At 44.3% G+C, this 14495-nt stretch overlaps 1 protein-coding gene across 1 annotated transcript in view; it reads right to left on the bottom strand.

The window, feature by feature from the left end:
• The window catches only part of TMEM183A (transmembrane protein 183A), a 187792-nt gene that overhangs the window by 103889 nt on the left and 69408 nt on the right, over positions 1-14495 (bottom strand). The window contains exon 3 of the mRNA XM_068269794.1: positions 2467-2629. Within this exon, the coding sequence (XP_068125895.1) occupies positions 2467-2629 (163 nt within the window). The remainder of the gene's footprint in view (positions 1-2466; positions 2630-14495) is intronic.

Here is a 14495-nt window from a genome sequence, read left to right as displayed (position 1 = left end):
ATTCTAGGGGCCAGACTGGAAGATGGGAAGAGAAAAGAAAATCCAGCATGCCCTGCAACCTCCTTTGTGCGGCAGATGTACCAAATAAGAGCCAGGGAAACTGGGAAATTATGTTTTATGGAGAAAAAATTATTAGTGATTTTTAACTTTTGGATGGCCTGGTTAGCATCCTTATTACTTGTTTACCAGATAAAAATAGAGAATTGATTTTTGATTTTATGCCTGGCAGTTACACTTTAACCACAGATAATTCAGATTCATCCACAGAAGCTTATGATTTAATTTTAGAACAACTTGATCCATTTTCTGGATTTTTACTTTGAAATAATACCAGAAAAAAGGAAGTCTATTAGTGACTGGACTATTAGAATCCGTTCTCAGTAAGCCACATAATATGAAAACCTCTCGTTACCCGTCCTGCTGCAGGAGTACTGCTCTTGGTATTCTGTGTAGGTATCGCTTTAGATACACTTTCTGCAAGTGCACTTGTCTGCTCCACAACTAGCAAAAATAGAGTGTGCGTAGGAAAGAGGTCCTTACTGCCTTAACTAATATCAGCTGATCCTCCCCTATGCTCCACAGCCATCAACTGTGTCAAAGTACTGACACCTGGAGCCAATGCCAATTAGCCGTCTCCCCCAAGGCAAATACTTCCACATGCCGCGTTCCAATACAGAACACCAAGCCACGAGGAGAGGAGTCAGTCCGCCTACTGCACTCTGACCTGGAACTTCCTGTCAGCGTAATCAGGAAGTTTAGGTCCACATAAAAGACGACGTGCTGACACGCGAGCGCGGCCATCTTAGCCATATGACAGCCGGACACCACTACTGATGCTGGCTCAGGCCACACAATTTACCAGAGATGAGAAAAACGCCTAGTGCCACTAATCCAGCCTGAGTCCCACCAGAACCAATGGACCTCTATAAAAACAAAACAAACATGGGAGCAGCTTTCAGCCTGTGCCTTCTGGTGGTCTGGGAAACACTTAAAACTGAAGTAAGGGGAAGAAGAGGGGCTATTTAAATGCGTTCAGCTTGTGTTTACTTGGGGGGAGGATGATCGCATTTCTCTCGTGTGGCCATCCTGAGGGACGTAAAAAAGAAAGTAAATTGCATATGGACCTATTCATCCACTTAACACTCATACATCATATTGAGGGCTGATAGAGACTTTGGTAGACTAGGTCTACCACCTAGCTCCCATACAGAGAGGAAGTAGAGCGTCATCTCTCAAGGGTGCTATCCTGAAGATGACCCGGGAAAAATGGATTTAGTAATCCTCGAGGGGTCTTTCTTTACATAAGATTTTGTCTGCTATACCCTGAAGGATTTCCCACCGTAACGGTGGCCACTAACGGTCCAATTTCTAGCGAAAAATCTTTCGAGCGATCAGAAATTCTGATCGGATTGGTTGTAAATAACCTCCATTGGTGGACACAATCGATTATGAACGAGTGAAAAAAATGTCGCCCGAATGAATTTGTGTCGAACCAAAATTTGGATTTTCTTGTTAGTTGTGATAGATAGGTAAGTAAAGATTGGTTCGTTGATGGTGTAGTGAACGATTTATTACAATAGTTCACTTCCGATCAGAATTTCTGATCGCTCAAATGATTTTTCGCTAGAAATTGGACCGTTAGTGGCTACCTTTAGTCAAAACAACAAGAAACTACTTTTGATCATAAATATAGATTATTTTTTACTGACATATAGATTGTTCAGAAATTGTATACTTCACTATTTGGGGATAATGCATTTGACGCACAGAATATACGTTATGCACATTACTCATTGGTGAATGTGTATACTTAAAGGACTTACGAGCTGAAATAAAAAAAAAAAAAGTTAATTACCTTAGTGCACTATTAGAGCTCTGTGTAGAAGATCTGTGCCTCCCTTGTAGTTTCCAGACCCTCTGTTCTCTTAATCCTCTTATCATTACAGGCCCCCGATCTCTGGGCTCTACAATCGCCGCTTTAAAATCCCTCTGCCTGCTTAGCTCAAAGAGACGGCTGGCTTGAAGTGAAATCAGTCATGTGGGCGGTCATGTGGTGACGCCCACATGATTTATGACTCAGTGTACAAAGTGACGATGGGCTGCGATCCTACGCAGCAACGTCTCTTTGAGCTAAGCAGGCAGAGGGATTTTAAAGCAGCGATTGTAGTGCACAGAGATAAGGCGACCCTGGGCTGGGTCGGGGCCTGTAATGATAAGAGGATTAAGATAACAGAGGGTCTGAAAACTACAAGGGAGGCACAGATCGTCTACACAGAGCTCTAATAGTGCACTAAGGTAATTAACTTTTTTTTTTATTTCAGCTCGTAAATCCTTTAATGTATAGGCAATATCTGTTTTCGCATTCTCCCTTTTCTAAAAAAAATGAAAAAAAGAAGTTGTGATTTTTAAAGTTCGTTTTGATAATTCACTACATATGATAGGTCATTAACATTCTACACTCATCACCTTTTGTACAGTCTCATCCAAAATACTGCAGTGCAAGTAACGGTCCATGCTTTTTTACAAATAAGTGCAAATGTCACAACATCTTCAGGTCTTATGTAGTTGGCAAGGACAAGCCATATATCAAAAGGGTAATCATCTCCTGTTCCTTCGGTTTCATTTGTTTCTGAAAAATACACACATTACAGATTTGCTAATGTAGAAGATAAGTGCAGTCGGTTAAAAACAGTTGTGTTTTAAAAGAATCATAAAACTTCTATGATGTAACAATTAAAGAGGGACAGAAGAGAAAATAATGTAATGAATAAAAGGTCTTATTTTTATACAATATTCACTCATAAAGGGAACCTGTAGAAAAGAAAAGAAAAAAAAAAAAAAAAAAAAGAGCTTCACCTATCTGGGGCTCCTGCCAGTCGCCTTGTGCCCGTACCGGCCATCAACAATTCTTTGGTCCCCCGCCACGACTCAGTTTCACTTTGTTGAGTCGCCGTCCACTGCTCCTGCGCAGCCCTGGTCGCGTGCGTCCCTGTTCATGCGCCGTCGCCAGGAGCGTCCTGCACAGGCGTAGTAGAGATTTTCGCGTACTGTGCCTGCGCAGGACACTCCTGGCGCGGGGAATGTGAACGAGGACGGCAGGTGCAGTGGTCGCTGACTTACAAATCAGCGATACCACAATTGCCGACCTTCAGGGAACCGGAGGATCATTGAGGACCGGCGAGAGCACAGGGCAGCTGCAGGGGGCTGGCAGAAGCCCCAGATAAGTGTAGCTCTTCAGGTTCCCTTTAATGCGTTTTTCGCACGCAAAAAAAAAAAAAACTCACGTCCTGCAGCATAATTCTGCACAATTAGACAGTTTTCTCTACAATTACATTAGCTACTGTGAAAAAGCGTGCACGTTTTTCTGCATAAACACACATGGTGTGCAGAAAATGCATGCAGAAAATTGTGCACAGAAAACTGAAAGACAAGTGTGTTCCCTGTCATACAGCAATCTCACTAATATTATAAATGTGAAAGTTTGCATGTTTGTTAATAACGCAGCAATGGCTGAACAGAATTGAATGGAATTTGGCACACACATAATACATTACCTGGAATAACATATAGGAAACTTTTTATCGCCATAACCAAAAGTGGGCGGAGACAAATACAAATTTTACTGGGAAAATGTAAACTGCAGCCATTTTTACATGAATAATGGTATGGTTCTCAACCTTTGCAGTTGGTCACTGGGTGACTGGGATTAATATTCAGAAAAGTGGGTGGAGCCTACAAAAGCCAATAAAAATTCACCTATTGATTTTCAAGGGGGATATTTAATTGCTGCCATTCTTGCAATGTTAATGGCATAATTTACTGTAGTCTACTACATGTTACTACAGTGGCTCTTTAAAGAGACACTGACGCAAAAAAAAAAAAAATAATATAATGATTTGGTTGTGTAGTGTGGATAATTGCTAGAACATTAGTAGCAAAGAAAATATTCTCATATTTTTATTTTCAGTTATATAGTGTTTTTTTTTATAACACTGCATCATTCTCTAATATTTGCAGTTTACACACTACTCAGCATTCAAAATGATTTTACAGAGCAGGCCAGTGAACTATGACCTGTCCTCTGGAGAAAAAGAAAATACAGTGACTGAAAGTTGAGATAAACTTCAGAAGACAGAACTCTCTGCGAAAAGAAAGTCGTGGCGCTCAATGGCTCTTTTGCATAGACAACAACTGGAGTTTCTTAACTCTTCCTGTACTGGAAACAATATTAGACTTATGTCTCTGCTTCTAATGTTTTATTTCTTAGCTGTACTATACATACAAATCAGATTATAATTTTTTTTTCTTTTTTGCGCTTCAGTGTCTCTTTAAGTTATAAATATCATCAGACAAAAGAAACTTCCTCCAGCCCCTGGCAGCCGGAAAAAATGTCCCTTGCCGCAGCTCCGGTGGCTCCCGGTCCCCTCTGTTGTGGATGTCAACCAGACAGCGTGAGCATGATTGACAGCGGCGCTCGCAAAGGCGCTCGCGAGGTCAGCATCCGCAACTGAGTGGACCAGGTGCCACCGGAGCTGCGGCAAGGGACATGTCAGCTGCCAGGGGCTGGAGGAAGGCCCGGGTATATAAAGTTAATTTTGTTCCTTTTGCCCGATTCTTTTACAGCAAGTCAAAACTTTAATAATACTGAATTTATACAGATGTTCTTACAACTTGTGTACAAATACTAAGGAAAAATATACCACTGACCTCTCTGGTTCATTTCAGTGAAAGCAGCAAAGAGAAAAAAAGCATTAGCTCAGAGTTTCTGACCCTGATGTTGTTTAGGGCCCTGACACACCAAACAGCGTTTTGTGGGTCGTTTCATTTTTTTTTTTTTAAATGCCTTCATTGACTAACTATAATATTGCAGCAAAATTGCAGCGATCACATTTTTTCAAAAAAAATCATAAAAATGAAAAAAAAAGTCATTTTCAAAACTATGATCAAACTTGGAAAAGTTTTAGCAAAACTACAAGAGACATGTGTTGTTAACATTTTAACCGTGATAAGTAGTAGAATAGAGTTTAGAGAGTTTTAGGGTTGAGACCCATATCTTACTATATGGCTATATTACTATTGTTTTTGAATCATTGATGGTGTACAATGAGAAAGCAAAAAAACACAGAAAGAAAGACACCTTTGTTTCCAAAAACAATATTGTTACCATACATTGTACTAGGAGCAAAATTTAAATGTTGTAATAACCAGGATGGATCAGCAAATAAAATTTGTAGGTTTAACTTATAGTTAGCACTGTTTATGGTAAAACTATAATGGATGCAAATGGAGAAATAGTGTGTTTTTTTCTATTTGTTTACTTATTTCCCTTTAAAATGCATAGACAAAGGTAAAAACCTTAGGATTTTCCATTTTAACTGTGTCTATCTTGAAGCCAATCCTTTGGAAATAGATCTCCTTGAAAAGAACACTTTCTCATTGGCCAACCGTATGGAAACTTTTGATATAATTTGGACCCCCTAGTCAGACTGGCAGGCTCCAACTCATTAACCATACTCTCCTTCTTGGGTACCGGTCCAGAGATGACATTGTTGGACATAGGGTTGTCGCGATATACCGGTATCGCGATATATCGCGGTTTCAATGTGCATGGTTATCATACCATGCACATTGTCAAAATACCGGTTTTTCTACTTCAGCATTCGCCGCCCGTCACCACTCAGCGAGTCGGCTCTCAGGCGCCGGATATGACGCGCGTCCAGTGAGGACGCGGCTGCTGGCACGCACAGACTGCCTCCCAGGCTCCCACCAGCGGCGCACTATGCAGAGCACTTCTCCTGAGTCCTGGGCTGGCGTCATCAATGACGCTCGTTCCCGCCCAGCGTCTCGAGGACTTGGCTGCTGACAAGTGAGTATTTGTCCCTGACTCCCCTCTCCCTCCCTCTGGCTCTCCACCTAATTCTAGCTACACCTATCCCTATGCTGCGGCCACCTACCACTAGCTACACCTATTCCTGGCTACCTATGCTGCACCACCTACCACTGGCTACACTAATCCCTGGCTACCTATGCTGCGCCACCTACCACTGGCTACACTATCCCTGGCTACCTATTCTGCACCACCTACCACTGGCTACACCCATCCCTGGCTACCTATGCTGCGGTCACCTACCACTGGCTACACCTATCCCTGGCTACCTATGCTGCGGTCACCTACTACTGGCTACACTAATCCCTGGCTACCTATGCTGCGCCACCTACCACTGGCTACACCCATCCCTGGCTACCTATTCTGCACCACCTACCACTGGCTACACCCATCCCTGGCTACCTATGCTGCAGTCACCTACCACTGGCTACACCTATCCCTGGCTACCTATGCTGCACCACCTACCACTGGCTACACCTATCCCTAGCTACCTATGCTACGGCCACCTACCACTGGCTACACCTATCCCTGGCTGCCTATGCTACGGCCACCTACCACTGGCTACACCTATCCCTGGCTGCCTATGCTGCACCACCTACCACTGGCTACACCTATCCCTGGCTACCTATGCTGCAGCCACCTACCACAGGCTACCTATGCTGCGGCCACCTACCACTGGCTACACCTATCCCTGGCTACCTATGCTGCGCCACCTACCACTGGCTACACCTATCCCTGGCTACCTATGCTGCGGCCACCTACCACTGGCTACCTATGCTACGGCCACCTACCACTGGCTACACCTATCCCTAGCTACCTATGCTACGGCCACCTACCACTGGCTACACCTATCCCTGGCTACCTATGCTGCACCACCTACCACTGGCTACACCTATCCCTGGCTACCTATGCTGCACCGCCTACCACTGGCTACACCTATCCCTGGCTACCTATGCTGCGGCCACCTACCACTGGCTACACCTATCCCTGGCTACCTATGCTGCACCACCTACCACTGGCTACACCTATCCCTGGCTACCTATGCTGCAGCCACCTATTACTGGCGGGTGGGGGCACATTATTTAATGTAAGGGGGTGGGGCCCAGGTCCAAATAATTGTTTAATACCGTATACCGTGGTATTTTTTTTGACGGTTATCATACCGTGGAATTTCATACCGTTGCAACCCTAGTTGGACATTACGCTTTGCTTCCCCATCCATTTGGGGCAGCTCTGCTTTTAGGCCTTTGGCATACTGTGCGTAATTTTTTACCATACATACTTGACCTACATAGATTATATGTTATCACTTACGTTGTAAACTTCTTCTCGCCTATGGGCATTTCTGAGTATGATGCTTTTATTATTATTATTATTATTATTATCAATAAAAGTTATTTGAATTTATTTTTTTAAACTGAGAAATAATACATACGTATTCACAGCCATTGCTCAATGCTTTGCCTATGCACCTTTGGCAGCATTTACAGCCTCAAGTCTTTTTTTTAATATGATGCCACAAGCTTGGCACACCTATCCTTGGGCAGTTTCACCTATTCCTCTTTGCAGCACCTCTCAAGCTACACCAGTTTGGATGGGAAGCACCAATGCACAGCCATTTTAAGATCTCTCCAGAGATGTACAATCAGATTGGATGGGCGACTCAAGGACATTCACAGAGTTGTTCTGAAGCCACTCCTTTGAAAAAAATTTTTTAAAAAAATCAGCGCCATGTAAAAGTCAGCACAGGTCAAAGCAAGTAGAATAAATGTTTCCATGCCAAACTTTTTAAAAGAATCCGAGGGGGGCAAGCAGAGCGCGGGGGGGGGGGGGGGGGGTCTATGCAGCCTCTATGTGCAATTGGAATTTTTAAAACCCACCTCAGGTTCCCTTTAAACAGCCATTATCTTCGCTTCAACGCAGGAGGAATTGTAGTGATTACTGCATTGTTTAATATACCGTATTTTCCGGCATATAAGCCGACTCCCAACTTTTCCAGTTAAAATATAGAGTTTGGGATATACTCGCCGTAGAAGACTACCCCCTCTTCTAACACACCAAACAAAAATAAAAATAATCATATACTGGTAATATGTATAAACAGATACTGGTGCTGTACTGTATGTGGTACCCAGCATATAACAGGATACAGGTGATTGACTGGCTGGATTAGTCAACTCTCCCTCTGCCTAAGCGGATTGGTCAGCTCAACCTGTCTCCAAGCGGATTGGTCAGCTCTCTCTGTCTCCCTGTTTATCAGAGCGGTATGGAAGAATAGATTGCGCTGTGCCCATAAAACACACCTCTTTCACCTGTCTGGTCCTCCCTTGTATCCCATTTACCTCCATCTCTGCCGCTCAGATGTCGCAGATGCGGTAACAGGATAGGGTGGGCCAGACGGGTGGAAGAGGTGTTTTTTTATGGGCACAGTGCGATCTCTTTCTTCCATACCCTTGGCATCCCAGACCTTGCAACATGAGCGATGAGCTCCCCCAGCATATGCGATGAGCGCCGAATCTCCAGCACCTGGTAATTAAACGTCAGCATGTTGCATATGCGCATGATACATGATGTATCAGCATCGCTTACCACCCAGCATCAATGACGACCCCCGATTTTCAAAGGTTAAAAAGTCTTATATGTCAGAATATACATTATTACTGTTCCTACTTTCACTGTATTTATCTCATTTGCCATTTATGTGACCATGTACTAAGTGTACCTGGAAGGAAAAATATTTTATATGGGGATTCAAGATTGAGAAACTGGTCAGGAAGGACAACGGGCGACACCTTTAATCCTTTTAAAGAGACACTGAAGCGAAAAAAAATATATGATATAATGAATTGGTTGTGTACTATGAATAATTACTAGAAGATTAGCAGCAAAGAAAATATTCTCATATTTTTATTTTCAGGTATATAGTGTTTTTTCTAACATTGCATCACTCTATAATATGTCCAGATTACACAACACTCAGCATTCAAAATGAGTCTTTCAGAGCAGTCTGTGAAGTAATAAACTCTTCTCTGCTAGAGGAAAAGTAAACAGTTCAATTACAGTTCAGATAATAAAAGTCAGATAACAGCCCTCTCCACGACCAAGTTGGTCGGAGAGCTTAATAGCTTTTTTGCATAGAGATAACAACTGGAGTTTCTCAACTCTTCCTGCACTGGAAACAATTAGACTGATGTATCTGATCTTAAGGTGGCCATACACTGGTCCGATTCCCGGCCGTTTCGACAGCAGATTCGATCCTGGGATCGAATCTGCTGCCAATCGTTCGCGGTTAACGCCGCCGACGATCCGATTTCCTCCCGAAATCGGATCGGTCCGTCGATCGCGACGTGCGGGAAATTACCCTCGATCGCCCGCGGGTAAAGTGCGCGTCGCTAGCGGCGGCCGATCCGATGAAAAATACATTACCTGATGCGGGCTCCCGGGCGTCTTCTCCGCATCTTCTCAGCGCTGCACCCGCTCCATCCCGGCGCTTCCTGGGTCACTGCAGTGACCCAGGAAGTTCAAATAGAGGGCGCTCTATTTGAACTTCCTGGTCACGGAGTGACACAGGAAGCGCCGAGATGGAGCAAGAACAGAGCGGTGCAGCGTGGAGAAGATGCCCGGGAGCCAGCGTCAGGTAATGTATGCGCGGGGGGAGGACAGGCGGCAGGAGCAGCTGAACAGATTGTGATCGGTTTCAGGCTGAAATCGATTCACAATCTGTTTGCAGTAAAGGCAGCCATACGATCCCTATCTGATCAGATTCGATCAGATAGGGATCTGTCAGCTGGTCGATCTGATGGCACATCGACCAGTGTATGGCTGCCTTTAATGTTTTTTTTCTTAGCTGTACTACACATACAAATCATAATATCATCATTTTTTTTCCGCTTCAGTGTCTCTTTAACCACTTAAGGACTGCAGTCATAAAACCCCTTAAGGACCAGAGCCTTTTTTTCCATTCGGACCACTGCAGCTTTCACGGTTTATTGCTCAGTCATACAACCTACCACCTAAATGAATTTTACCTCCTTTTCTTGTCACTAATACAGCTTTCTTTCGGTGCTATTTGATTGCTGCTGCGAGTTTTACTTTTTATTATATTCATCAAAAAAAACATGAATTTTGTCAAAAAAATGACTTTTTTTAACTTTCTGTGCTGACATTTTTCAAATAAAGTAAAATTTCCTATACATTTGAGCGCGAAAGTTATTCTGCTACATGTCTTTGATAAAAAAAAAAAACATTCAGTGTATATTTATTGGATTGGGTAAAAGTTATAGCGTTTACAAACTATGGTGCCAAAAGTGAATTTTCCCATTTTCAAGCATCTCTGACTTTTCTGCGCACCTGTCAGGTTTCATGAGGGGCTAACATTCCAGGATAGTACAAATCCCCCCCAAATGACCCCATTTTGGAAAGAAGACATCCCAAAGTATTCAGTGAGAGGCATGGTGAGTTCATAGAAGATTTTATTTTTTGTCACAAGTTAGCGGAAAATGACACTTTGTAACAAAAAAAAAAAAAAAAAAAGTTTCCATTTCTTCTAACTTGCGACAAAAAAAAAAAATGAAATCTGCCACGGACTCACTATGCTACTCTCTGAATACCTTGAAGTGTCTACTTTCCAAAATGGGGTCATTTGTGGGGTGTGTTCACTGTCCTGGCATTTTGGGGGGTGCCTAATTGTAAGCACCCCTGTAAAGCCTAAAGATGCTCATTGGACTTTGGGCCCCTTAGCGCAGTTAGGCTGCAAAAAAGTGCCACACATGTGGTATTGCCGTACTCAGGTGAAGTAGTAGAATGTGTTTTGGGGTGTATTTTTACACATACCCATGCTGGGTGGGAGAAATATCTCCGTAAATGACAATTGTTTTATTTTTTTTACACACAATTGTCAATTTATAGAGATATTTCTCCCACTCAGCATGGGTATGTGGAAAAATACACCCCAAAACACATTATACTACTTCTCCTGAGTACGGCGATACCACATGTGTGGCACTTTTTTGCACCCTAACTGCGCTAAGGGGCCCAAAGTCCAATGAGTACCTTTAGGATTTCACAGGTCATTTTGAGAAATTTCGTTTCAAGACTGCTCCTCACGGTTTAGGGCCCCTAAAATGCCAGGACAGTATAGGAATCCCACAAATTACCCCATTTTAGAAAGAAGACACCCCAAGGTATTCCATTAGGAGGATGGTGAGTTCATAGAAGATTTTTTTTTTTTGTCACAAGTTAGCGGAAATTGATTTTAATTGTTTTTTTTCACAAAGTGTCATTTTCCGCTAACTTGTGACAAAAATAAAATCTTCTATGAACTCACCATACTCCTAACGGAATACCTTGGGGTGTCTTCTTTCTAAAATGGGGTCATTTGTGGGGTTCCTATACTGCCCTGGCATTTTAGGGGCCCTAAACCGTGAGGAGTAGTCTTGAAACCAAATGTCGCAAAATGACCTGTGAAATCCTAAAGGTACTCATTGGACTTTGGGCCCCTTAGCGCACTTAGGGTGCAAAAAAGTGCCACACATGTGGTACCGCCGTACTCAGGAGAAGTAGTATAATGTGTTTTGGGGTGTATTTTTACACATACAGATGCTAGGTGGGAGAAATATCTCTGTAAATGACAATTATTTGATTTTTTTTACACACAATTGTCCATTTACAGAGAGATTTCTCCCACCCAGCATGGGTATGTATAAAAATACACCTCAAAACACATTATACTACTTCTTCTGAGTACGGCGGTACCACATGTGTGACACTTTTTTGCAACCTAGGTGCGCTAAGGGGCCTAACGTCCTATTCACAGGTCATTTTGAGGCATTTGGATTCTAGACTACTCCTCACGGTTTAGGGCCCCTAAAATGCCAGGGCAGTATAGGAACCCCACAAGTGACCCCATTTTAGAAAGAAGACACCCCAAGGTATTCCGTTAGGAGTATGGTGAGTTCATAGAAGATTTTTTTTTTGTCACAAGTTAGTGGAAAATGACACTTTGTGAAAAAAAAAAAACAATACATATCAATTTCCGCTAACTTGTGACAAAAAATAAAATCTTCTATGAACTCACCATGCTCCTAACGGAATACCTTGGGGTGTCTTCTTTCTAGAATGGGGTCATTTGTGGGGTTCCAATACTGCCCTGGCATTTTAGGGGCCCTAAACCGTGAGGAGTAGTCTTGAACCCAAATGTCTCAAAATCACCTGTGAAATCCTAAAGGTACTCATTGGACTTTGGGCCCCTTAGCACAGTTAGGCTGCAAAAAAGTGTCACACATGTGGTATCGCCGTACTCAGAAGAAGTAGTATAATGTGTTTCGTGGTGTATTTTTACATATAACCATGCTGGGTGGGAGAAATATCTCTGTAAATGACACATTTTTGATTTTTTTTACACACAATTGTCCATTTACAGAGAGATTTCTCCCACCCAGCATGGGTATGTGTAAAAATACACCACAAAACACATTATACTACTTCTCCTGAGTATGGTGATACTACATGTGTGACACTTTTTTGCAGCCTAGGTGCGCTAAGGGGCCCAACGTCCTATTCACAGGTCATTTTGAGGCATTTGTTTTCTAGACTACTCCCCACGGTTTAGGGCCCCTAAAATGCCAGGGCAGTATAGGAACCCCACAAGTGACCCCATTTTAGAAAGAAGACACCCCAAGGTATTCCATTAGGGGTATGGTGAGTTCATAGAAGATTTTATTTTTTGTCACAAGTTAGTGAAAAATGACACTTTGTGAAAAAAACAATAAAAATCCAATTTCCGCTAACTTTTGACAAAAAATAAAATCTTCTATGAACTCATCATACACCTAACAGAATACCTTGGGGTGTCTTCTTTCTAAAATGGGGTCACTTGTGGGGTTCCTATACTGCCCTGGCATTTTACGGGCCCAAAACTGTGAGTAGTCTGGAAACCAAATTTCTCAAAATGACTGTTCAGGGGTATAAGCATCTGCAAATTTTGATGACAGGTGGTCTATGAGGGGGCAAATTTTGTGGAAACGGTCATAAGCAGGGTGGCCTCTTAGATGACAGGATGTATTGGGCCTGATCTGATGGATAGGAGTGCTAGGGGGGTGACAGGAGGTGATTGATGGGTGTCTCAGGGGGCGGTTAGAGGGGGAAATAGATGCAATCATTGCACTGGGGAGGTGATCGGAAGGGGGTCTGAGGGGGATCTGAGGGTTTGGCCGAGTGATCAGGAGCCCACACGGGGCAAATTAGGGCCTGATCTGATGGGTAGGTGTGCTAGGGGGTGACAGGAGGTGATTTATGGGTGGCTCAAGGTGTGATTAGAGGGGGGAAATAGATGCAAGCAATGCACTAGCGAGGTGATCAGGGCTGGGGTCTGAGGGCGTTCTGAGGTGTGGGCGGGTGATTGGGTGCCCGCAAGGGGCAGATTAGGGTCTAATCTGATGGGTAACAGTGACAGGTGGTGATAGGGGGTGATTGATGGGTAATTAGTGGGTGTTTAGAGGAGAGAAGAGATGTAAACACTGCACTTGGGAGGTGATCTGATGTCGGATCTGCGGGCGATCTATTGGTGTGGGTGGGTGATCAGATTGCCCGCAAGGGGCAGGTTAGGGGCTGATTGATGGGTGGCAGTGACAGGGGGTGATTGATGGGTGGCAGTGACAGGGGGTGATTTACAGGTGATCAGTGGGTTATTACAGGGAAGAACGGATGTAAATAATGCACTGGCGAATCGATAAGGGGGGGGGGGGGGTTGTGGGCAATCTGAGCGTGTGGGCGGGCGATTGGGTGCCCGCAAGGGTCTAATCTGATGGGTAACAGTGACAGGTGGTGATAGGGGGTGATTGATGGGTAATTAGTGGGTGTTTAGAGGAGAGAATAGATGTAAACGATGGATTTGGGAGGTGATCTGATGTCGGATCTGCGGGCGATCTATTGGTGTGGGTGGGTGATCAGATTGCCCGCAAGGGGCAGGTTAGGGGCTGATTGATGGGTGGCAGTGACAGGGGGTAATTGACGGGTGATTGACAGGTGATCAAGGGGGATAGATGCATACAGTACACAGGGGGGGGGGGAGGGTCTGGGGGGGTCTGGGGAGAATCTGAGGGGTGGGGGGGTGATCAGGAGGGAGCAGGGGGCAGTTTAGGGAATAAAAAAAAATATAGCGTTGACAGATAGTGACAGGGAGTGATTGATGGGTGATTAGGGGGGTGATTGTGTGCAAATGGTGGTCTGGGGGGTGGGCAAGGGGGGGGGGGTCTGAGGGGTACTGTGGGCGATCAGGGGGCAGGGGGGGGCAGATCAGTGTGTTTGGGTGCAGACTAGGGTGGCTGCAGCCTGCCCTGGTGGTCCCTCGGACACTGGGACCACCAGGGCAGGAGGCAGCCTGTATAATACACTTTGTAAACATTACAAAGCGTATTATACGCTTCCTATCCGGGGATCGTCGGGTTAACAACCCGCCGGCGCTTCCGATTGGCCGGCGGGTTGACGTCGCGGGTGGGCGGAGCCTATTGCCAGTGGATGCGCGCGCATCCCAGCGCGCGATCCCCGGCCAGAGAGTGCCCCAGGACCTGACGCCAATCTGCGTTACGTGGTCCTGGGGCTGCCACTT

Source organism: Hyperolius riggenbachi, chromosome 2 (genome assembly GCF_040937935.1).
Source record: "Hyperolius riggenbachi isolate aHypRig1 chromosome 2, aHypRig1.pri, whole genome shotgun sequence".
Taxonomy (NCBI): domain Eukaryota; kingdom Metazoa; phylum Chordata; class Amphibia; order Anura; family Hyperoliidae; genus Hyperolius; species Hyperolius riggenbachi.
Note: the sequence above shows the minus strand (reverse complement) of the source record. Positions and strands in the feature narration are given on the sequence as shown.